The sequence below is a fragment of the Phacochoerus africanus genome, chromosome 15, assembly GCF_016906955.1.
Source record: "Phacochoerus africanus isolate WHEZ1 chromosome 15, ROS_Pafr_v1, whole genome shotgun sequence".
Classification (NCBI taxonomy): domain Eukaryota; kingdom Metazoa; phylum Chordata; class Mammalia; order Artiodactyla; family Suidae; genus Phacochoerus; species Phacochoerus africanus.
Window position 1 is genome coordinate 72836360 of NC_062558.1, and position 25744 is coordinate 72862103.

General features: G+C 40.3%; 2 protein-coding genes across 2 annotated transcripts in view; both read left to right on the top strand.

The window, feature by feature from the left end:
* Nucleotides 1-5845, top strand: part of STOX1 (storkhead box 1) — a 57154-nt gene extending 51309 nt beyond the window's left edge. The window contains 1 exon segment of the mRNA XM_047761859.1: nucleotides 3756-5845. Coding sequence (XP_047617815.1) covers nucleotides 3756-3903 — 148 coding nt within the window. The 3' untranslated portion in view covers nucleotides 3904-5845.
* A 4211-nt stretch (nucleotides 5846-10056) lies between these two features.
* Nucleotides 10057-25744, top strand: part of DDX50 (DExD-box helicase 50) — a 41130-nt gene continuing 25442 nt past the window's right edge. Inside the window, exons 1-7 of the mRNA XM_047760811.1 lie at nucleotides 10057-10426; nucleotides 15077-15373; nucleotides 19925-20003; nucleotides 20626-20801; nucleotides 24359-24476; nucleotides 24592-24777; nucleotides 25278-25423. Of these exons, the coding sequence (XP_047616767.1) occupies nucleotides 10337-10426; nucleotides 15077-15373; nucleotides 19925-20003; nucleotides 20626-20801; nucleotides 24359-24476; nucleotides 24592-24777; nucleotides 25278-25423 (1092 nt within the window). The 5' untranslated portion in view covers nucleotides 10057-10336. The remainder of the gene's footprint in view (nucleotides 10427-15076; nucleotides 15374-19924; nucleotides 20004-20625; nucleotides 20802-24358; nucleotides 24477-24591; nucleotides 24778-25277; nucleotides 25424-25744) is intronic.

Sequence of the window (25744 nt, forward strand, 5' to 3'; positions counted from 1 at the left end):
GAGACGTTGCTTTTTTTCCATGCCAATTTATTTATATAACATTGCTCAGATTATAAAAGTAATTTGGTCATAATAAAACATTTGACAAGTACTGAAACGAATTTTTTTAAAAACACCTATAATCACCCTACCATCTATTTTTGAGAATCCTTTTTTATTTATAACACTTCAGTCTGAACATATTGATCTGTATATTTTGTCAGTTGAACTCATACTATAGTTACTGTTTTGCATCTTGTTTTTTTCAACAGCATATAATGAATATTTTCTGCCATGTTATTAGTTTTCTAAAAAAATTATTCTTAAAATTTGGTGTATATCTTCATTCTTTTTTTATTGTGTAAAATTACTGTGTATCTTCTTTTGAAATGATAAAGTAATATAGAGGTGTAAAAAGTATAAGTGGAAGTTTCCATTCCCCAGTCTTTTCCATTCCTATTCCATGGAGGTGATCTAAAACATTGTTAACAATTTGAAATATATTTTTTCAGGCATTTTTCTGTGTGTTTATAAATCATTTTCTTTCTTTTTTTTTTCTTTTTTTTGTCTTTTTGCCATTTCTCAGGCCGCTCCCTCGGCATATGGAGTTTCCCAGGCTAGGGGGTCTAATTGGAGCTGTAGCCATCGGCCTACGCCACAGCCACAGCAACACCAGATCTGAGCCGCTTCTGCGACCTACACCACAGCTCTCGGCAATGCCGGATCGTTAACCCACTGAGCAAGGCCAGGGATCGAACCCGCAACCTCATGGTTCCTAGTTGGATTCATTAACCACTGCGCCACGACGGGAACTCCTATAAATCATTTTCTAACAACAAATCATACAGAGGTGTAGCTTTCTCTTTTCACCTAACTTATCATGGTTATCCTACAATCAATACTTATATATCCAGCTCTTTTTTTTTTTTTTTTTTCTGGTCTTTTTAGGGCTGCACCCACAGCGTATGGAAGTTCCCAAGCTAGGGGTGGAATAAGAGCTGCAGCTGCCAGCCTACGCCACAGCCACAGCAACACCAGACCTGAGCCTCATCTGCGACCTACATCATAGCTGACAGCAGTGCCAGATCCTTACTTACCCCACGGATTGGGGCCAGGGATCAAACCTGCATCCTCCTGGATCCTAATTGGGTTCGTTACTGCTTAGCCACAATGGGAACTCCCTCCAGCTCATTTTAAAGATGGCTCCTTAGTATTCTATTATGTGGACCTTGTTATTCACATAACCATTATTTTCCTTCTTTTGACATTTAGACTCCTCCTAATTTTTTGCCATAATAAGTCAATCTGCATTGAGTTATATAAATGTTTTCAGACATTCCTTAGGCTAAATTCCTGAAAGTCTATATTTTTTTAAACTTATCTACTTTATTGGGGAATAAGATTTTTCTGCTTGAAACAGTGATTTAATTCACACTAAGTCATTAAATTATCAAAACATGTCTTTGCAGTAAACAGTGGTGTAAAACTATAGACCATTGGTCCCCTTTTTCTCTCTCTGGCGAAAGCAAAACCAAAACCAAAACAGTAGTTCCCACTGCACAGGTTAAGGATCTGGCATATACACTGCAGCAGCTCTGGCCACTGCTGAGGTTTAGGTTGCAGTAGTTTAAGGATCCAGTGTTGCCACAGCTGTGATGTAGGTCAAGGATCTGGCTAGGCTTCAATCCCTGGCTGGGGAACTTCTGTACACCGAGGATGTGGCTGAAAGAAAAAAAAAAATAAAACAGATAAATTGATAAGCAATTGAGAATTTATGAGAAACCTTGAGAAATTAAATTTTTGGGGGGGTATTTTTGTCTTTTTAGGACCACACCTGTGGCATATGGAGGGTCCCAGGCTAGGGGTCGAATCGGAGCTGTTGCCGCCAGCCTACTCCAGAGCCCCAGCAACACCAGAGCTGAGCCTTGTCTGTGACCTACACCACAGCTCACAGCAACGCCAGATCCTTAACCCACTGGATGAGGCCAGGGATCAAACTCCCAACCTCTTGGTTCCTAGTCAGATTAGTTTCCGCTGCACCACAATGGGAACTCCAAGAAATTTAATTTTTAAAAGTTGCTTATGTTTTCTTGAAAGACATAACTATAATCATTAAGACATCTATAGCAAAAAAAGAGAGGGAAGATAACATTTGGACATCAACTAGATGTTATAATTGTCATAATGATTAAGAGAACAAAGATGAACAAGGTGTTATTTATAGGAAACTTCCAGTTTAGTTGAGGAGACAAACAAATTGAACCCAACAAGAGGGATGGTCTATGTGGAAAAGACTTATGAAGGACACATTTTTGAGACATACCTTAATGTAATAGACAAGTGAGGGAGAAGAGGCAAGGTAGGAGAAGGGGAGTGTCAAAAGCAACATGTCCGGGGTTCCATTGTGACTCAGTGGGTTGAGAACCCAACTAGTATCCAGGAGGATGCAGGTTCGATCCCTGGCCTTGCTGAGTGGGTTAAGGATCCAGCATGGCTGTGAGCTGCAGCATAGGTTGCAGATGTGCTCGGATCTGGTGTTGCTGTAGCTGTGGCTTAGGCCAGCAGCTGCAGCTCCAATTTGACCCACAGCCCAGGAACTTCCATATGCTGCAGGTGCAGCTATTTAAAAAAAAAAAAAAAAAAAAAAAAAAAGCAAAACAAAATGCCCAGCCAGTCATGTTACTTGACTGAAGCAAGGCAGATGTGTTAGGTAAGGGACTAACATAGTTTACAGCTCCTAGGAAAGGAGCACTGTCAATATGAAAAGTATTATATGTAGTTTCCATCGTGGCACAGCAGAAATAAATCCGACTAGGACCCATGAGGTTGTGGGTTCAATCCCTGGCCTCGCTCAGTGGGTTAAGGATCCGGTGTCGCCGTAAGCTGTGGTGTAGGTTGCAGACACGGCTCAGATCTGGCGTTGCTGTGGCTCTGGTGTAGGCCGGCGGCAACAGCTATAATTGGACCCCTAGCCTGGGAACCTCCATATGCCAAGGGTGCAGCCCTAAAAAGACAAAAAAAAAAATTGTAATTGGCTTTTCTCTTCCATATGATGTTTCAAAAAATAAAGAAATTACACAAGAAGGTATTGGTCATTTCAGTTGTATAGAAGAGTTTTTCAGAGAACTCACTGTTTCTGACTAGAATATATTTGATACTGAATCTGAGAACAGATGTTCATAAAATATAAACTATTCGGAATCCTTTAAAATGTAAAGAGCACTTTTGCCTGCAGTGGATTGATATGGGACCTCAGTTCCCAGACCAGGGATTGATTCCTGGCTGCAGCAGTGAAAGCACTGTCCTAACCGCATGTCCTAAGCGCTAGACCACCTGGGAACTCTCAAGAACACATTAGATTTTTAAAGATTCACCTATTTGATAAGTTAGTTCCTGCTAGTAAATGTATTGCTTCAAAGTAACAAATGAAGATGTAATGCCTTGCTTAGAAATCGAGGCCCCTTTCTTTTTTTTTTTATTGGATTATAATTGCTTTACAGTTCTGTGCAAGCTTCAGTTGCACAGCAGAGATTCAGCCATACATACACGTACATTCATTCCCTTTCAGTCTCCCTTCCCATACAGGTTATCACAGAATACAGAGTAGAGTTCCCTGTGCCCCACAGCAGGTCCCCCATTAGTCATCTATTCTATATATAGTGGTGTGTACATGTTAATCCCAAACTCCTAATTTATCCCCTGCCCCATGTTTCCCCTTTGGTAACCATAGCAAGCCCTTTTTAAGGCAATAATTCTGTTATTTTTAATATCTTTAGGACACAGAGTCTGGCATCGAATAATTCAATCATTTTGGATGGACTTAAAAGAAGACAAAATTTCCTGCAGAATTTTGAAGGCACAAAGAGCAATCAAACACTCACATCCAATTCCTTACTACAACTAACTCCAGTCATAAATGTTTAATTTTTATTTTACTTCTGGAAACTTTTTGTAAAAATGTACAGCATTAATATAGAATGTCTTCATCAGTTGAGTTTATAAGAATTCTCTAAAGCCAAGCACATATGTTATTAATCTCATTATATATTTTGTTGTAGTTTCTGGCTTTTTTCCTTTTTTGACATTGGCTTTTTTAAAGCTTATTTTACTTTAAGTTTATTAGGAATATATAGATTGTTTGCAATTTAAACATGGAATCATTGGTCTTCTTCCAATTAAGTATAATTAACTTAAATCATCAGATAGACATTCATTAGTTTCTCAAATACATAGATGCTAATTTACTACCCAGTAATGAATTTCCATACCCACATCAATACTGAATTCTTATGTTAAGTGGCTCTCACCTGATTTCAACACAAAACCCCAGCAAATAATGTTTTTGGGTTGCATAGGTCATTTGCAACTAATGTCTTTTATCATTAAAATAATTTATATAGATGGGTACTTTGCAACAAGAATTCCTTTCATCCAATCATTGCTGCCAAAGATATTCTCTGTGACCAGCTTGAACATGAACAAATGGCTCCACATTGTGATTGACCGACAGTGTCCACAATACCCATGGCAACAGGCGTATGGCTTGACTCTTTGGGTCCTCCCCATGTTTGAGGCTGTCTCTGTAAAATGACTTTGAGAAGTCAGGATGTTCTCACATGGTGGAGATAAAGGGAAACAGATGGTGGCAAAAAGGCTTGTGAGTGAAAGGGAGGTTCTGAATTACAGATTTAGAGAAGAGATGGAAGATGGCTGATAGACAATCCATCTGCATTTGATCTGTTCCTTCTGTTCATGATAAGACCTACATACTCTTGCCAGAATTTTTTCTGGCAGGCCTTTTCAGACCAAGTAGTGGAATGGTCAGTTCTCTTGGGTTTGGGGAACATGGAGCAGTCAAAACTAGTTTCAGCATGTTGGGTAGATGCTAATGCTAACTTATAGTTGAGGGGATGTTTCTTTTAAGAGATTTCTAAGGATCGTCAGAGCCTTAGATCTCAAGGATGACTAAATAGAGTGCTTCTTTCTAGCTGTCACCATCGTGATAACAGTGAGGCATAGGTTGCAGCTGTGACTTGGATTCTATCCTTGGCCTGGGAACCTCCATATGCCACAGGTGTGGCCATAAAAATAAAAAACAAACAAACAAACAAACAAAACTGCAGAAGAGAGAAGACCAGATATGCCACTCTGTTTCATAGTATTTGGATCACTCACTCCTGACTGTTGGTTTTCAGGGGCCTTGACCAACGTACTGTGGCACTCCAAGATTAGCTGTGGCCACAAGGATATGCAAAACCCTGAGCAAAGTACCCAGAAGGGTAATCTGGATAGAAAAGCCATGTGAGGGAGGCACTGGTTTAAGGGGTGTTATAGCTTGAAGTCAGCATCAGTGAATGGAAGTTAGGAGAAAGATTTCAGCTCAGTATGAAGAACCTCCCATTAGACAAACTCTCTGAAGATGACATAGGCAGTTTTGTAAAGTAATGAACTTCCCCTCATTTAGGACATTCAAGCAGAAGCTTGATGATCCCTTGACGGGTATGTTGCAGAGGTATTTCCACAACTAGATAGTGAAAGATTCATTGAAGATCCTCTGAAATACTGAGCTCACACAGATTCCTGGGTGTTGCTTCCAGTTCTCCATTTCTGTACCTATCCCTGCCAATCCTTGGAAAAAGGAGTACCAACAGCTCTGTCTTGATCTTGGACCTGGACAAGTTTCTTAATACAGTGAGGAACCTAGAGTCTTTTATGGCTGGCTCTAGCCACACCTAGGGACCAATGAAATCCATCTAATTTTGCCACTGGATGCATTATGAAGCCTATTATGAAATCGATAAACTTGCCTTCTACAAAATACAAAATATGACCACAGATATTAAAGATGAATATACATGTTCTTAAATTGTTGTTTGGGAGATTATTCTCTACGAGAGGTGATTTACATTTTTTCCACTAATAATTTTTGCATGTGGAAATTTTAGTTCTTGATTTCTCTTTCCCATTGCTATCACTAAGAGAAAACTGTTCTTTTGAAATGGCATGGTAACCCAAGCTTAGGAGTCAGGTAAGTTTTTAAATCCTTGGTAGCTGTGTGATGGAGAAAGTTAAAAACTTATCTGATTTTTTTGTTTTTCTCATCTGTAAAGTAAGATAGTAACAACATCTACTTTATAGGAATATTTTAAGATTTGACGATAATCTACTGAAAGTGGCCAATGCGGAGACACATAATATTGTTATATGTATGTATATTTTTATATACTTATTCACAAAACTTGCCTAATAGGTAAAGAACATGGCTTACTATATAGGTCCCCTGTTTTTGCCAGGTTATCTGGAATTCTTCCATTTAAACATTCAGTCCGGAGTTCACGTCGTGGCGCAGTGGTTAACGAATCCGACTAGGAACCATGAGGTTGCGGGTTCGATCCCTGGCCTTGCTCAGTGGGTTAAGGAGCCGGCGTTGCTGTGAGCTGTGGTTTAGGTCACAGACGCGGCTTGGATCCCGAGTTGCTGTGGCTCTGGCGTAGGCCGGTGGCTACAGCTCGGATTCGACCCCTAGCCTGGGAACCTCCATATGCCGTGGGAAGCAGCCCTAGAAAAGGCAAAAAGACAACAAAAAAAAATTCAGTCCTATAGATTATGATTATAGAAAGTATCTAATAAAAATCCAGAGTTGCCTGGGGAGGTATTATGCCTTTGGCAGTTAATGCCTTATACTATAAATAGGAATAAAATCTGCAAAGCATGGGCTTACTGCAGATATTCATATAATGTGAGATCCTGTTCATCTGGGATCTCAGACCCATAGAATCCTTGAGAGTAGATGGCTTGTGTAAACCACTTTCAGTACTTGAAAAATCCTAATAGAAATTGTACATTCCCTTTGTCTAACCCCTTGCTAACATCAGTTTCTCTGCCAGTGGCTGAAATTACACCTGCTCAGCAATGCAACCCTATCACATGCTGGCGTGACATTGTTAAACTTCAGTTGTGTCTTATTCATGTATTAGAAGAATGATCATGAATCAGTGATTACTAAATGCAGTTTAGCAGACAGAATGTTTCAAAGTGTCACATTTGTGATTTAAAAAAAAAACAATGGAAAGAGCGATAGCAGTAAAAAGATTGGGATCAACTGCATTTTGAGAACCCATCCTATAGCTACCTGAGGAGGCTTTTAAGGGATGGGGAGTGGAGAAGAGAGACATGGGAGTCATGAAACAAGAATGGGTATATATCAAAAACAAACTCAGGACTATCTTGCTAGCCTCTCATTTGAAACCTTAGAAGCATGTTCCCTTTTCAGCAGTAGCAGATTCCATTTCTCAGGGAATGGTGCCCTTTTCTGTGACTATTCCTTTCATCCACTGTTATTCAAAGGACCTACAAAGTAATTAGTAATTAAAGAAACAGACCTTCTTCCAAAGGTTAAACATTTAAAAAGCTTTCCCAAATAATTTAAATTAGGAGCTAGATACATACGTAAATATACACACACTAAATGAGTTCAAAGCTGTCTCCACAGTCAAAACCTGGAGCTAAAGGTAGGAATATAAGCACCTCTGTACATCATCTCTTTAGTACTGTTATATCAGGGGATTCCCCCATATTTCTCTCAACTACCAACAGGGAAGGAATTTTTGCCCCACTTTACTAACAAAAAAATGGGTTTTAAAGTTTAGTTGGCCAAAGTCATGTGGCTAGCAATAGAAGAAATATCCTTCTTGGTCCCTCTTTCATCTTCTCCTTACTTAGTAGTCTCAGCACTCACTCTCTACCTCCAATATCTCTCAATCAATTTATAGCTATCTCAAATTATTTCCATGTCATAACATTTTAAAATGATGGCTCATTTCCTCTTGTTAAGTAAGATAGATATGCAGATTCAAAATGTTTCTTTTTACTTTCTACTTTCTAACTATGGAATAAAAATTAAATTTAGCCCTCTAGGTTTGAGAATGACCAGAGAGAGGCAAGTTTATAGACATCTTGTTTCTATATTTTAAGGTCATAGAGTTTAATTATCTAAAACCAGAGGCAAGGGAAATCTTTATAGGACGTTGCAACAGAGCAAAAGATGAGGCACCCTAACAAACTGAGAAAGAAATTGTATCAGTGATTCTGGCAAGATATTTAGAAAACAAAGATTTTTCTAATAAGAGCAGATTTTTAGTTACTTGTACATTTTAATAATTTATGGTACACCTTCATGTTCCTCCCAGTATATTTCATCATCAGTATCAATCTCTTGAGACTTAAAGAGGGACCAAATGTGAAAAAAACAATTATTCATTTCCTCATCTCCATTCCAAAGTTTTCAAGTTTATACCCATTGAGAACATGTATTTAGTGGTATCCCTATTTTAGCTAAGCTACAGTTTGGTCAAGTTACTTATGACTCGGTTTAATTTACATACAATTGCCCTGTCTAACATAGACAGCAACCAGAGTTTTGAGTCAATGAATTTGGTGCTTAGGAAGGTAGGGTTTTGTACAGTGTCTCATGTATCACAGAAGGTCATTCTAAAAAACGCTAATATACTTGTTAGTTTCTTGCCTAAGGAGAATGGAACAGTCTTGTCCATTTTTCAGATATGCTGTATGACCTCTGACATAAAAACGAATGCTAAAAATAGTCTTGAGAGGCTAAAATATACTTCATCTGTGCTTTTCAACAACATACTAACATTTATTCCTATTATTATCCCAATTTTATACATGTGACATTCTTAGCCACATCTACTCCTGTGTTTTCTATGTACATCACAGCCTGTTGCAGGGCTAGAAAGACTTCACAGTGATAGAATTGGTAGTGGGTGTGAGAGAGTGGGACAAAAATGTTTTAAAAAAGCACAGATCTAGAGATGCCTAGCTAGTCTCATAATCTAGGGAGAGAGATGCATTTTTCACTATCATTGACTGATACTCCATTTGTTGATAGTACTGAATCCATAAGGTAACATTTAGATAGACATAGCACCTTTGACTTCAGGCCAATCCATAATTATGCAGAAGGCCTGTAGCAATTACAAACTTAACCTTTGTGCTTTCAGCTATTCAGGACTAATTCCCAAACTCCATGACATGTACCAATCTGAAATTTTGCTAAGAGGTAAATTTGATGCTCAGGTTACAAGGCTGGTGTGGTGGATACTGTCAAGGGGTTTGTGAAATACCCCTGCACCTACGTCTCAATTTGACTTCTTGCTCTTCACTCAAAGAGTAGCTTGGCTGAAGAGATCATGAAGAGATAAAAAGAAACGGCTCAGAAAAGGAAGCCAACCATCCAGCACCAGTGATGTTAAAAAAAAGGTATATGCTAAGGAGTTTGCCCCTTGTAGTATCAAAAGGTTTCTAGTTTTGTTCAAAGTTGTAATTCAGGAGCAGTTATTCCCGTAAGTAAAATCCTTTTATTCGCTGCAAATAAACAATTTGTCAGTGACATTCAGGCTTGTTTTCTCTAAATTTCTTTAGTTTTTTTTTTCTACTTATTATTCCATCTATGTTCATGGGAGCAGCTTTCCCAAAAACGCTTTGGGAACCTTAAAGCTTGCAGGCTGGTGTGGCAAGAGAAAGACTGATTTCCTACTCGACTGTGCCACCAACTCTGAGACTACAGACAAGTAAATCCCTCTTAGGGGATTAGTTTCCTCTAATGGCAAATGGGGAGGGTGGTAAGGATCTACAGTAAGCCAAGGGCCAACTTCCTTACTAAAACTTAAGACTTGAGAGAAGGTTGACACGGCCTAGCCTTCACCCCAAGCGCACCTAGCCCACTCCAGACCCCAAGACGCCCCTTCCCACCAACGCCGGGACGCTAGTCTCGCGCGAAGCCGTTAGACGTTAACGCCTCACCCCGCAATGGGTGGGGCTGATGCCTGCAGCTTCCGGCGGCAGGAGGCGAGGCCGAGCGTGGCGCGCCTCAGCGGTTCTCCCGCCAACCCGCGGAAGGCGTGAGCCCCTCTCCGCTGCACTCGAGAGGCTCTCCGGCCGCAGCATTGCATGCTGGGAAGCCCGGAAGCATCTCCACTTAGCCGAGAAGAGCTGTTCGGAGTGGGGGAGGGGAAGGGGGGAAAACCTGAACTTTTTATACTAAACAGTTTGCGCATCTTTTATAGAGATTGGCCAGGGTTTTACTCTAGAAGCCAATCACTTCAGAACAAGGATGGACCAATCGAGAAGGCTCGCTTTCACTGGCTGGGAGACTGTGTCGCAAGGGAAGCGTTTAAAACGAGAGTATCCGGGATTATTTTTCCCCGCCGGTCGGTGCGTGTCCCGGAAGTGACGCAAGGCTCTGGCCGGTCGGCCGCCCTGCCCCCTCTTCCTTTCACGCTGTCGCTGCCTGTAGGTGGTTGTGGCCACCGTGCTTAGGAGGAGGCGACGGCGGCGAATGATGCCTGGGAAACTTCTCTGGGGGGACATTATGGAGCTGGAAGCACCCTTGGAGGAGACCGAGAGCCAAAGGAAGGAGAGGCAAAAGGTGCGCTGAGGATGGGCCGCGCCTCCTTTTGGGCTGCGCCGGCTTGGGCGGGGAGGGGAGTCTCCCCGATGGCCTGTCACAACCCGGTCGGAGCATCCGAGGGCCTCTCTTCGCGCTGCCCGCGTACCTCTGAGGTCGCTCCAGGACCATTCCCACCGCCACACCCCTAACCTGGAGAAGGGCTTCGGCCCGGCCTCCTGTGGTCCTCCAGTCGTTCTCATCGGCGCCTACGAGATGGGCAGACTCAAGTTCTCATCATGGAATCTGTTATCTCTTTCCTCTCCTTCCTTAAGCAGCGAGGCCTGTCATTTGGTTCTCGTTGGCCGTCTTAGAAGATGATTAAGAAAAAATGATTGCTTTGAATAAGTGTTCCTTCTCCGTCATCCTGTCCTGTATGCGAGAATCTTGGGGAAAGCGATCTTAGGTTTACAAACCTTGATAACGGGTCAGTGGAGTAGTGAAGAAAAGTGTCACAGCCAGTGTTGCCAGGATTTGGCTGTGATGGAGATCGTGTGGGTTGTATTATTAATAGCCTTTTCTGATAGTATTTTCATTCAATTCACAAATATTTATTGAGCCTAATTTATGCTAGACTCTTTGCTGGGCATCTCCGTGGTCCCTGCCCTCAAGGAGCCTTTTAGAAGAGTTGTAGAGACTTCCCGCTCCACCCCTCAAAAGAAAGAAAGAAATTTAGAGAAAAGAAAACAGCTTTAGAAGGTAAAGAAGCAATTTGAAAGCTGACATTTGACAACAGAATGACTGTATAGCTCCAGAGAGCAGAGAACCTACTCTTCTGACCTTATTACCAAGGTAAACTTGCCATTCTAGCCAAGGAGTTAATATTTTCTATTGTGGTAAAATACACATACCATAAAATTTACCATTTTAAAATATACAGTTTTGTAGCATTAAACACATTCACACTGTTCTGTAGCCATTATCTTCATTCATCTCCAGAATTTTTTTCATCCTCCCAAACTCTGGGTGTGTTAAACACCAGCTCCTCATTGCCCCCTCTCCTGGCATCTACCATTCTTTCTGTCTCTGAATCTGACTGCTCTAGATAAGTCATGTAAGTGAAATCACCAAGCAGTTATTTTAATTTTGCTTCTAAAATACTTGGTCTTCCTTTGGCATCCAAATCCTATCCCTCTATCAAGGTTTAGTTTATGCCTATTAAAACCACTCCACTGTACACACAGTAATCTCATTCCCCCTTGGATTCTTTTTCCAGTGCTATCTTTCTCATACAATTGGCCTTTATGTACTTCCTTGTGAGGTTTTTTTAATTTTTATTTTATTTTTGTCTTTTTAGGGCTGCACCTGTGGCATATGGAAGTTCTCTGGCTAGGTGTTGAATTGGAGCTGTAGCTGCGGGCCTACCCCACAGCCACAGCAACACCGGATCCTTAACCCACTAAGGCCAGGGACCAAACCCACATCCTCATGGATATTAGGTTCATTACCACTGAGCCACAATGGGAACTCTTATGTACTTTCTTGTAAAGTTAGTTCAGTCTTCTTGTGTGTATCTTTCCCAAATATTTCCCAAAGATTCTTGAGGGAAATGACAGTATCTCTGTCTATGCTTGCATTTCACTATAATCTTGTAAATTGGTGGTTTTCACATTGTAATTTCTCCAGAAGTACTTGTTGATTTTCCTTTAATTATGAGAGATAACTAAAGATTTGGAAACAGGAGTTCCTATCGTGGCGCAGTGGTTAACGAATCCGACTAGGAACCACGAGGTTGCGGGTTCGATCCCTGGCCTTGCTCAGTGGGTTAACCATCTGCCGTGAGCTGTGGTGTAGGTCGCAGGCATGGCTCTGATCCCGCGTTGCTGTGGCTCTGGTGTAGGCCGGTGGCTACAGCTTGGTTTAGACCCCTAGCCTGGAAACTCCATATGCTGCAGGAGTGGCCCTAGAAAAGGCAAAAAAAAAAAAAAATTGGAAACAGTTTGGAGTACCAACTGATAGAATAGAGCAGTCAAATACTGACCTGGCATTGAGATGAAGGTGATTTTGGGTTTGGATATCTTGAGATATGGAACTGGGTCTTAGGTTCCCAGAACTGGAGTGCAAATGAGGAAGGAAGCCTGGAAGTGTGTGTTGAAGCCATGAAATGGTATGAAAGTATACATAGAGAACAGAGACTTAAGGAACATCTACTAAAGAAGAGAGAGGAACCATTGAAGAAGATAGAGGTAAGAGAATAAGGAGGAAACTGTGTGTGTCTCAGAAGCCAAGAAAATGGAGTCTGTCAAGCACTGTGAATCTGATGTGAAACAGTGTATTTCATCACCTTGGGATATTTCTGGGCTTGGACCTAAAGGTCTCATTTTACTTTGCAGAACCTCTGTGAAGTGCAAGGCCCAGAAGTAATTCAAAGCCCATGGCTGGTTCTATAAATAGTCTTGTTTTTGTATAGAACCTATTGGTTTGGGGAGATACGGGCTAGCTCACTTAACTAAAGATCAAATGGTATAACATACAACTGTATGACATATTAATGTAGTGTTCTGATGTTTACAAAGCATTTTCATATATTCAGTTTTTATAACAACTCTTATTTTATGGATGAGAAAATTGTATATGAAAGTACTCTTTAAAAATTGTATAAATCAGAATTTCCCTGGTGGCTCAGCTGGTTAAGGATCCGGCATTGTCACTGCTGTGGCGCAGGTGCCATCCCTGGCCTGGAAACTTTTGTATGCTGCGAGTGAGGCCAAAAAAAAAAAAATACCACGTGTAATTCATAGTGAAAATTTTGGTAATGGCAGTTTTTATCAAGACTAGTCACTACTACCTAATTTATTTATTTATTTATCTATCTCTCTATCTTTTGCTTTTTTAGGGCTGCACCCACAGCGTATGGAGGTTCCTAGGCTAAGAGTCCAGCCACAGCTCCAGCTGCCGGCCTACCCCACAGCCACAGCAATGCCAGATCCAAGCCGCTGTCTGCAACCTACACCACAGCTCATGGCAACGCCAGATCCTTAACCGACTTGGCAAGGCCAGGGATTGAACCCTCAACCTCATGTTTCCTCGTTGGATTCGTTTCTGCTGCGCCACAGTGGTAACTCCCTATCTAATTTATTTTGAACATTTCACAAGTTTGAAGTGCTGAATTTCCTAATCATTTCTTACTGTCTGCAAATATTAAAACACTGGCCACTAGTTTGGCATTTTAAAGCTAAAGTTGCAGAAAGCCCCCCCCTCGAAGTTCTATTGATTAAATTTTTAAAACTTTTAAAAAAATTCCAGGTTTACTAATATAGTTTTCCTTCTATGATAGTATAACAATTGGGTTTTGTATGAACTATATACTGGTTTTTTTCTTTAATCTATTTACCAGAGTTCAGAGAAGAAGCATGATAGGAAAAGAGCATGGGTTTTAAATCAGACAGGGCATGATTTTGAGCAGTTTTACTTGCAGGAAATCCCACATGTGGGTCTTTGGCAAGTTGCTTATCTCTAAAAACTTGTTTCCTCTTCTGTAAAATGGCAAAGATAATATAGGTTGGCTATTCTTTATCCAAAATCCTTGGGGCTAGATGTATTTTGGAATTGAAAATTCTGGGGATTTTTAAAAGGGTAACAACCCAGTAGGGTTTGGGGCCCCCAACCTATAATCAGACACCTTAATATCAAATTTATGACTATTCAGACTAAGTGGAATAAATAAAGATTATAAATTGTCTCACATTAGTTCAAGTCAGATTTTGCCATGAAATGAGTTTAGGTCAGTAAGGGTTTTGTTTTGTTTTGTTTTGTTTTGTTTTTTCAGTTTTTTAAGAAATTTTTTTCTTTTGTTTTTTAGGGCTGCACCCGTGGCATATGGAGATTTAGGCTAGTGGTTGAATTGGAGCTGTAGATGCCGGCCTACACCACAGGCACAGCAACACCAGATCCGAGCTGCGTCTGCAACCTACACCACAGCTCATGGTAACACCGGATCCTTAACCCACTGAGTGAGGCCAGGGATTGAACCTGTGTCCTCATGGATGCTAATCAGATTCATTTCCACTGAGCCATGATGAGAACTCCAGAATTTTTTATTAAAGTATAGTTGATTCACAGTGTTGTGCCAAGGTCAGGTAAGGTTTTTGTCTCCGAATTCAGGTAAGGTTTTGTCTCCAAATAAGTTACAAAAAAACTTTCGGTTTTCAGAGCTTTATGGATATCGGAATTTCGGATAAGGGATTATGGACCTGTACTTCCCTTATAGGGTTGTTATGAAGATTTAAACAAGATAAGCCGAAAACTCATTACACAATGCTGGGTAGGTACTCAATAAATATTAATTTTTTTCTTGGAAATATTAGAAGTTTTTGTTTGTTTTTTTAATTTATAAATCTTGAGTTCTCATTCTTTTACTGAAGAGGAACTATTTCAGTTTCCATTAAATGTTGTTATGGGATGGGAGAGGGACTAGTAGCCAAGTATTAAGAGTGCAAAATTTGGGATGAGAAAGAAAGCAACAGGTAAAGCTTAGGCTTGGCATTAGCACCCAGTCTGGGTTTCTACCAGGTAACTTTTCAAGATTATGGTAGATTGAGCTTTGCTGGTTCGGGGCGTTGTACTCTGACTTTTCTAGAGTCTTAAATGCAGACTTTTTGATCCTCTTGTCACTACTTTGTTTTTCCACAGAGTGATAGAAGGAAGTCAAGGCACCATTATGACTCAGAGGAGAAATCAGAAACAAGAGAAAATGGGGTTGCAGATGACCTAGATGCTCCCAAGCCTAAAAAAGCTAAAGTGAAAGAGAAGCTAAATGGAGACACTGAAGAAGGATGTAATAGACTTGCAGATGAATTTTCTAAATCTCGTAAGTCAAGAAGAAAAGATCTGTCAAATGGAGATATTGAGGAATATGGGAAAAAATCAAAGCGAGTGTCATCCTTAGATAGTTCTACTCATAAATCAAGTGATAATAAACCAGAAGAGGTATGTATACTTTTGGTTTTGCATTTAACATTACCCTTGAAGTATAGGCTAATTTGATTTTTTGACTAATTAGAATTGATTCTATAGTATTTCCTGCTTACTGTCCAATACTTTTAGTTGAACTGGAGAGTATACAGCTGAAATCTGAGGCTTTTTTCCTTTGCCTCTTATTTCTTCTAGTATATTGCCTTCTTTTGGGGGCTAAGGTGGTGGTGGTGTTGGGGAGGGAGGTCAGTTTTAAACCTTTCCTGTCCATTTGGATCTCTAGATAGTTCTTCCAAATTTCTTATTGATGGTCACCTACTTGCATGCATTTCTTACGGTTATTTCAATCCTTACCAGTGCTCATGAGTCAAAATATGACTTTCTGAAGCAGGGTACTCTTGACTTTGTATATTTTGCCTTCTGCTTTTTGTATTTCTGTAACAATAATACCTTTAAATGATTTCTAGGTCTTTATGGTAACTCAGTCTTAAAGATGTTTGCTTTTTAGGGCCTTACCCGAGGCATATGGAAGTCCCCAGGCTAGGGGTTGAGTCCGAGCCGTAGCTGCTGGCCTACATCACAGCAGCTCCAGATCTGAGCCACATCACCAGATCCTTGTGGCAACACCAGATCCTTCAACCCACTGAGCAAGGACAGGGATCAAACCTGAATCCTCATGGATACTAGTTGAATTCTTAACCTGCCAAACCATAACAGGAACTCCTCTTTGCTTTTTTTTTTTTTTTTTTGTCCTTTTGTTATTTCTTGGGCCACTCCCACGTCATATGGAGGTTTCCAGGCTAGGGGTCAAATCGGAGCTATAGCCACCAGCCTACACCAGAGCCCCTGCAATGCGGGATCCGAGCCGAGTCTGCAACCTACGCAACAGCTCACGGCAATGCCAGATCCTTAACCCACTGAGCGAGGCCAGGGATCGAACCCGCAACCTCATCGTTCCTAGTCGGATTCATTAACCACTTTACCATGATGGGAACTCCCTGTTTGCTTTTTTAAAACAGAAATGAAAAATAAAAACGATCTGAAGAAATCTGTTTTCCTGGGTATCAATTTTTGGGGAGGTGTAGAAAACATGCTTAGTCTAGAATCTTCATTTTTGGATCTTCATTACTGGCATTGCTTTTGCCAGTATCTGTTAGAGTAGATATTTTCTTGCATAGAATTTATTAAATTTGTTCTTGCACTTTTTCTCTAGCAGAATTCATAGGTTTACCTAGGTATTATGAATTGTCACTAAATTTCTCAGGACTTCAGAAAGAAACAACTAATATTCTTAATAATTCTTGGTATTTCATAATTCTTTATATTTAAAAAATCTGATGGTTGCTGTTAATTTAAATACACTCGAGCTTAATTAATTAATCAATCAATTTTCTTTTTGGACTCCCTGCAACATATAGAGTTTCCGGGCCAGGGGTCTGATCCAGGCCACAGTTGTGACCTGTGCTGCAGTGGCATCTCCACTGCAGAGATCCCTTAACCTACTGTTTGATTCTCTTGCACCATGGCGGGAACTCCAATTTGAGCTTAATTTAATGTGTAATCTTTGGAGACCTTTGAGAAAAGGTGTAATCCTTGCTTTACAATATATTGTTTTTTTATTTGTGAGTTTGCTATTTGTCAGGAAGCATATATGTTAGAGAATTGATCTAAATAAGGCCCTACAAGTCTCTTTGCTAGTAGGAGAATGTAATTCTCATTCTGGATTTTGCCTGCTATAACGCTTAACTATTTATAAGGCTTAACTGTTTATTATTTTGTTTAGATTATGTTGCGGCTCAGGAATTCTGTTTTTAGAATCTTATCACAGTGGTGTTGATAATAGCAAAAATTTTAAATATTCTAAGTGACTGATAGTAGGCAGTTGGTTTAATAAAATATGCCATAGTACCCATGCAGTAGAAAGCATCAATCTTAAAGGGCACAGATATGTTAGAAAGGTATTCAGTGTATCTTATTAAATAAAAAAAGCAGGAGTTCCTGTTGTAGCTCAGTGGTAACGAACCCGACTAGTATTCATGAGGACTAGAGTTCCATCCCTGGCCCCGCTCAGTAGATTAAGAATCCGGATTGCCGTGAGGTATGGTTTAAGTCACAGATGTGGCTCCAATCCCGAATTATTGTGGCTGTAGCATAGGCCGGCAGCTGTAGCTCCAATTAGACCTCTAGCCTGGGAATCTCCATATGCCACAGGTGTGGCCCTAAAAAGAAAAAAAAAAAAAGGAAAAAGGAAAAAGTTTAAAAAGTAAATTCCTGTTTAAAAAGGAGTTCCTGTCGTGGCTCAGTGGTTAATGAATCCAACTAGGAACCATGAGGTTGCGGGTTCAGTCCCTGCCCTTGCTCAGTGGGTTAACGATCTGGCATTGCCGTGAGCTGTGGTATAGGTTGCAGATGCAGCTCGGATCCTGCGTTGCTGTGGCTCTGGTGTAGGCTGGCAGCTACAGCTCTGATTAGACCCCTAGCCTGGGAACCTCCATATGCTGCGGGAGCGGCCCAAGAAATGTCAAAAAGACAAAATAAATAAATAAATAAAAAATAAAAATAAATAAAAATAAAAAGTAAATTACAGAGTAGTATATATAGTATGATTTTATTTCATTTAAAAAAACGTATGTGTGCATAAAGTGACAATTAGAGGAGGATGTGTTTTAAATGTGGCTTTAGCTGACCAGATTGTAGATAATTTTTTTTTTTTTTGTCTTTTTGCCATTTCTTGAGCTGCTCCCGCGGCATATGGAGGTTCCCAGGCTAGGGGTCGAATTGGAGCTGTAGCCACCGGCCTACACCAGAGCCACAGCAACGCAGGATCCGAGCCGCATCTGCAACCTACTCCACAGCCACAGCAACGCCGGATCCTTAACCCACTGAGCAAGGCCAGGGATCGAACCCACAACCTCATGGTTCCTAGTCGGATTCACTAACCACTGAGACACGAGGGGAACTCCAGATTGTAGATGATTTTTAAATTTTTTCTGTTAATATGTAATTCTAAAATTTCTGCAATGAAAATGTATTATTTATTTATTTATTTATTTTCTTTTTTGACTGCCCCTTGGCATATGGAGTTCCCAGGCTCGGAATCAGATCCGAGCCACAGTTGTAACCTATGTCACAGTGGCAATGCAGAATCCTTAACCCACTGCCATGGCAGGGATCAAACTTGTGACCCAGCACTGCTGACAGAACTCCAAAAATGTACTTTTTTAATAAAATTTTTTTTTTAATCTTAAAAAGGTAACATCATTGAGGTTTGCTTAAATGGATTGAATTTGATATGTCTTTTATCTGGTTCTTGGTTTAAAAATTGCTATTGTGGTTTTGAAACTACTTTCTTTCTTTTTTATTTTTTTTATTTTTTTTATTTTTAGAGCTGCACCCATGGCATATGGAGGTTCCTAGGCTAGGAGTTGAATCAGAGCTACGGCTGCCAGCCTATGCCACAGCCACAGCAATGTAGGATCCAAGCCTCATCTGCGAACTACACCACAGCTCACAGTAAGGCCAGATCCCTGACCCACTGAGCAAGGCCACAGATTGAACCCAAGTCCTCATGGATACTAGTTGGATTTGTTTCTACTGTGCCACAGCGGGAACTCCTAAACTACTTTCTTTAAACATACCAATAATAAAGTTTATGGGTATATATATAGTCTTTCTTCTGTATAAATATTGACTGGTACACAAAGTTTTCAATAGGTGTTAAATGACAGTGTCACACTAAGCTATATGTAAGAGAAATTTTCAAGCTTACAGGAACATTTGCTTGTATTAGTGACTTAAAAAATGCTTTTTTGATTCATAGAACAACTTATTTAACTTTTAGTTTTAGAAGTAGTTTACCTTCCTCATTGTGTAGTTTCTTTGGGGGCTGGTTTATAGGCTTGTGTTAGTCTTCATAGTTAATAGATATATATCTGTGAATATGATTTAGATTATTGAATAGCTCTTTTGTAATATCTTAGTCAAGTGGAAATATATTTTGATTTATGTACTAAATGTGTATTAAGGGGAGTTTTATATATAAATTAATCAGTTTTAAATGTGTTATGGGAAAACATGTTAAATAAGTAAGCTGGCTATTTAAAGGAATACTTTTGAAATAAAAGAATTTCCCACTAATTTATCTCGTAAGTTAATCTATACAGTTTTTGCAAGTACTTATTAAAGTTGATTTGTTAGCTCATTTAATCAAACTAAAAACAGTAAACGAGTTTCTGGTGTGGCTCAGAGGAAACAAATCTGACTAGTATCCATGAGGACACAGGTTGGATCCCTGTCCTCGCTCAGTGGGTTAAAGGATGCGGCATTGCCGTGAGCTGTGGTGTAGGTCACAGACATGGCTCGGATCCCACGTTGCTGTGGCTGTGGTGTAGGCTGGCAGCTGCAGCTCCGATTCAATTCCTGGCCTGGGAACCTCCATATGCCATGGGCATGGCCTTAAAAAGAGTTCCCCCCCCCCAAAAAAAAACCAATAAAATGAGTGAAAGATTTTAAAAACCTAGTTGAATATGAGCTATATTAATTAGAACCTTGATTTCATTTTGACAGAGCCTAACACGTGAACAGAAAGAAGGAGCCTTCTCCAATTTCCCTATTTCTGAAGAGACCATAAAGCTTCTGAAAGGTACAACTATAATGGATTTGCAATTGAAAATCTAAAACTCTATTTTAGAAAACTCTTGTGCCTTTTCTGACCAAAAGGAGAACATACAAAGCAAAAAGAAATAGCTTTTTATTTGTATTTTATTTTATTTTTAATCTTTTTAGGACCACACCCTCGGCATATGGAGGTTCCCAGGCTAGGGGTCTAATCGGAGCTACAGCTACCAGCCTACGCCAGATTTGAGCTGCGTCTGCAACCTACACTGCAGCTCACGGCAATACCGCATCCTTAACCCACTGAGCAAGGCCAGGGATCAAACCCACAACCTCATGGCTCCTAGTCAGATTTGTTTCTGCTGCACCAAGACGGGAACTCTGAAATGGCTTTTTAGTTGCAGTTATTTCTACATCATCCTTTTTGGTATTCTGATCACTTTTTAGCTTTAAAGAATTATATGTACGTGTCAAAAGTTCAGGCCAGTTTTTAAAAATAATTCCTCTTTGGGGTAGGAATAACTAAATGTTACTAGATGGTGTATCTTCAGGCAGATGTTAATGAATCAGGAATGTTATTTTCAGATAAATGTTTTTTTTTCCAAATGCTAGTCTTAAATAAATATTTCAATGAAATCTCATTTTACAGGTCGAGGGGGTAACATATCTCTTTCCTATTCAAGTTAAGACTTTTGGTCCTGTATATGAGGGAAAAGATTTAATTGCTCAAGCGCGGACAGGAACAGGAAAGACATTCTCTTTTGCCATCCCCTTGATTGAAAGACTCCAAAGAAATCAAGAAACAATTAAAAAAAGCCGTTCACCAAAGGTAACCATTATAGGGAGTAAAAGGTTTAAACATTACTCTAGCGGAAAGAGAGAGTATACTGGTCTTAAGTATCCCAAAGATAGAAAAGTTAGCCCTGTAGCATAATGTAGAAATTTGGATCCTAAAGCAAACATTTGGTTTTTAGCATAAATCTCCAAAGTGTAGTTATTGTTTGTGAATGTAATATGGCTTCCTCAATGTCTCTGATAACTGTATGTTATAAAGCCAGGATGTCTAATTTTAGGAATATTTACATTTAATATCTTTTTTTTTTTTTGGTCTTTTTGTCTTTTGAGGGTCCCACCTGTGGCATATGGAGGTTCCCAGCCTAGGGGTTGAATCAGAGCTGTAGCTGCTGGCCTATACTATAGCCACAGCAATGCGGGATCTGCTCACATCTGCTACCTACACCATAGCTCAAGGCAATGCCGGATCCTTAACCCACTGAGCAAGGCCATGGATCGAACCTGTGTCCTCATGGATACTAGTCGGGTTCGTTAACCACTGAGCCACGACAAGAACTCCACAGTTAATATCTTTTTTTTTTTTTTGTCTTTCTGACTTTTTAGGGCCACACCCTCAGCGAATGGAAGTTCCCAGGCTAGGGGTCTAATTGGAGCTGCAGCTGCTGGCCCGCGCCACAGCCACAGCAATGCCAGATCCAAGCTGCATCTGCGACCTACACCAAAGCTCACGGCAACGCCAGATCCTTAACCCATTGAGCAAGGCCAGGGATTGAACCTACAACCTCATGGTTCCTAGTCGGATTTGTTTCCACTGTGCCACGACAGGAATTCCCGCAGTTAATATCTTTTTTCTTCTGTTTTTTCAGTCCTGACCTTTCCTTCCCTTTTTTTTTCTTTTTGTCTTTATTATGACTATATTGGTGGCATATAGAAATTCCCAAGCTGGGGATCAAATCTGAGCCGTAACTGCGATCTATGCCATGGCTATGACAACTCTGGATCCTTAGGCCACTGCTCCACAATGGGAACTCTCTGACCCTTGCTGGGGTTTTTTGGTCTTTTTAGGGCTGAACCTGTGGCATACGGAAGTTCACAGGCTAGGGGTCGAGTCGAAGCTCTAGGTGCTGGCTCAAGCCATAGCCGCAACAACGCAAGATCCAAGCCACTTCTGCAGCCTACACCACAGCTCACAGCAATACTGGATCCTTAACCCACTGAGTGAGGCCAAGGATACTAATCTGGTTCATCGCTGCTGAGCCAAAATAGGAAATCCCTGCTTTTAAACAATAATTTTGTTAAAGAGGTTATCATTTTTTCAGTCATTCAGTATAACATTCATTTTAGTGATTGACTTTAAGAGGGTTATAGAAATGATGCTGCTACTCCCTGTGTTGTTCCCTGGAAATCTGTCTTAATTTATCAATAGTAAAGAACAGAGGGGATCTACTGAAATTTTCGCCTAAAATTTGACCTTTTTAGAATCTGTGTTCACTTCCAGTTTCATAAAAATGAAGAAGAAAAAAATCAGTATCAAAATTGAACAGAGGAGTTCTCATGTGGCTCAGTGGGTTAAAGGATCCAGCATTGTTACTGCTATGGTGCAGCTTCAGTCCCTGGCCTGGCCTGGGGAACTTCCACGTGCTGCAAGCTCAGCCAAAAAAATTTAAAAAAATTTGAACGTGTCTGTATTTGTAATTTGTTCTTTGAGACTCCTAAATATTATAGTGTGAAAGTAAGTTCACATACGTGAATATAATTAAATAATAATGGTTTTGGAACAGGAGAAATCTTTTTTTAGAGAGTTCTGTTTCTTAGGTGAAATTAGACTAAAAGTAGGAGTTCCCATCATGGCACAGTGGTTAACAAATCCGACTAGGAACCACGAGGTTGCAGGTTCAATCCCTGGCCTTGCTCAGTGGGTTAAGGATCCAGCGTTGCCGTGAGCTGGGGTGTAGGTCGCAGACGCCGCTCGGATCCCACGTTGCTATGGCTCTGGCGTAGGCTGGTGGCTACATCTCCGATTCGACGCCTAGCCTGGGAACCTCCATATGCTGCGGGAGCGGCTCAAGAAAAGGCAAAAAGACAAAAAAAAGAAAGACTAAAAGTAGCTGAATTAGGACACAGGCCCAACACTGCCTTTAAAAAGCTTTTATGCTAGAAGGATATTTATTATTGGAGATTCCAGCTCCAACACTTTTGGCTGTCTGATCTTGGGCAAGACTCAACTTTTCTCAGACTCATGTTCCTCATTTGTAAAATTGGGAAAATATTGCCACCATATAGGGTTTTTGTGAGGATCAAATTAAATAATTAGTGCCTGGCGTATGGTGAGCCATTGATTTATTCTACAAATATTTTTTGAGTATCTGTTCTGTGCCAGGCACTGTTTGAAGGACAGTAATGAAAACTCATAAATTTCTGCCTTCATGGAGCTTACTTTTTTTTTCTTTTCTCTCTCTCTTTTTTTTTTTGCCTTTTAGGGCCCCACCTGAGGCATATGGAAGTTCCCAGGCTAAGAGTAATCAGAGCTACAGCTGCTGAACACAGCTACAGCAACACCAGATCCAAGCCATGTCTGCGACCTACACCACAGCTCACTGCAATGCTGGATCCTTAACCCACTGAGTGAGGCCAAGAATCAAACCCACAACCTCATGGTTCCTAGTCAGATTTGTTTCTGCTGCACCATGATGGAACTCCTTTTTTCTTTTCTTTTAGGGCCGTACCAAGGACATATGGAAGTTCTAAGGCTAGGGGTCGAATCGGAGCTGCAGCTGCTGACCTTTGCCACAGCCATGTCAGATCCATGTTCTTTTTTTTTTTTTTTTTGTCTATTTGCTATTTCGTGGGCTGCTTCCTCGGCATATGGAGGTTCCCAGGCTAGGGGTCGAATCGGAGCTGTAGCCACCAGCCTACGCCAGAGCCACAGCAACGCGGGATCCGAGCCGCGCCTGCAACCTACACCACAGCTCACGGCAACGCTGGATCGTTAACCCACTGAGCAAGGGCAGGGACCGAACCCGCAACCTCATGGTTCCTAGTCGGATTCATTAACCACTGCGCCACGATGGGAACTCCAGATCCATGTTCTGAGACTTATACCACAGCTCACGGCAATGCCAGGTCCTCAGCCCACTGAGCAAGGCCAAGGATCGAACCTGCATCCTCATGGATACTAGTTGGGTTCTTAACTTGCTGAGCCACAATGGGAACTCCCTTGGAGCTTACATTTTAATGGTTGAGACAGCCAATGGGCAAATAAGGAAAATGTGAATATTTTATATGGTTTAAGTCCTAAGGAGAAACAGTTAAACAGTGGTAGGAAGTATGAAAAGAGGGATAGGAACCTCACTGAAAAAGTGACTTTTTGCATAGAGACCTGGAGTTCCCTGGAGGCTCTGTGGGTTAAGGATCTGGCATTGTCGCTGCTGTGGCTGTGGTTGCAGCTGTGGCTCGGGTCTGATCCATGACCCAGGAACTTTTATATGCTGCCGATGTAGCCAAAAAAAAAAAAAAGTCATCTCAGTTTGAATTTAGATGTCTTTAGAAACTTATTTATTTGTTTATTTATTTTTTAAACCTTTTGCTCAGGTACTTGTTTTGGCTCCTACAAGGGAACTGGCAAACCAAGTAGCCAAAGACTTCAAAGATATAACTAAGAAACTCAGTGTAGCATGTTTTTATGGTGGAACATCATATCAAAGCCAAAGTGAGTAAATATGTATGATAGTAGCACAAAGATCCATTTACTACTCAAATCTAAAAAAGTATGTGAAAGTCTGTATTTGATTTTATATATTACTGATATTTCTCTCCTCTTACAGTTAATCACATTCGAAATGGTATTGACATCTTGGTTGGGACCCCTGGTCGTATCAAAGATCATCTGCAGAGCGGCCGATTAGATCTTTCTAAACTGCGCCATGTTGTGCTTGATGAAGTGGATCAAATGTTAGATTTAGGTTTTGCTGAACAAGTTGAAGATATCATCCACGAATCCTACAAAACTGGTATATTCTGATTAAAAATAAGCACATTAGCAGTTATTCTCTTATCTAAAAGCTTATGAATTTTTTATTTCATAATTTTTATAATATGATAAAAATATAGTCCCCAGTGTTCTAACAAAACCAAAGGTATTTGGTATCTGTTTTCTTCTTGAACAAGAAAGTAGGATAGCATACTTTAACCATTTTCATAGCTTTTTGTGTTTTCTTCCATGTATTATTTTTTTTATAGTAAGTAGTTTACTAACTCATTTTACTGATGTCTTTGTTCATTATTTCTTCTTAAATGTTCACCTTCCTTCAGGGTTCAGTTTTCTTCATGTTTTCCCTCAGTTTTAAGAGTTGAAAGTTTTAATAATTGCGGTTAAGTTTCATGTTCAAAATTCACCCCAAGTTCTGAATTTTCATTATTTCTCTGAAGTTTGGGGGGATTTTTAAGAGCTGACAATATCATGGGATTTTAGGAAATAAGAAAGCATTTGAATTCTTTTTGTTTATTTAAGATTCTGAAGACAATCCTCAGACTTTACTTTTTTCTGCAACTTGCCCGCAGTGGGTATACAAAGTTGCAAAAAAATACATGAAATCCAGATATGAACAGGTTGACCTTGTTGGAAAAATGACTCAAAAGGCTGCAACTACTGTGGAAGTAAGTAGCTTTCCCGTGTGATAGATTTTAGCTTTCAGTTGGTATTTTGAAATTTGTCGAAGCTAAATTTATGTTTTGGGTACCAATTCAGGCCAGATCTCTCTTTTTTGCCCTTAGTCACTAAGCTCCCTGTGTATTTCTATAGTCTAAGACTCAGGAGCAGAATAGAATAAAACAAGGGAAAAAAGTATGTGAACAGGGAAGTCCTAACAGGAGATATACAAGCAGCCATCGAGACAGACTTAAAGTGTGTAGAATGTGACAAATGAGGTAGTTCAAGTCAATTTGAAAAGAGCAGTCCTGGGAGTTCCTGTTGTGACT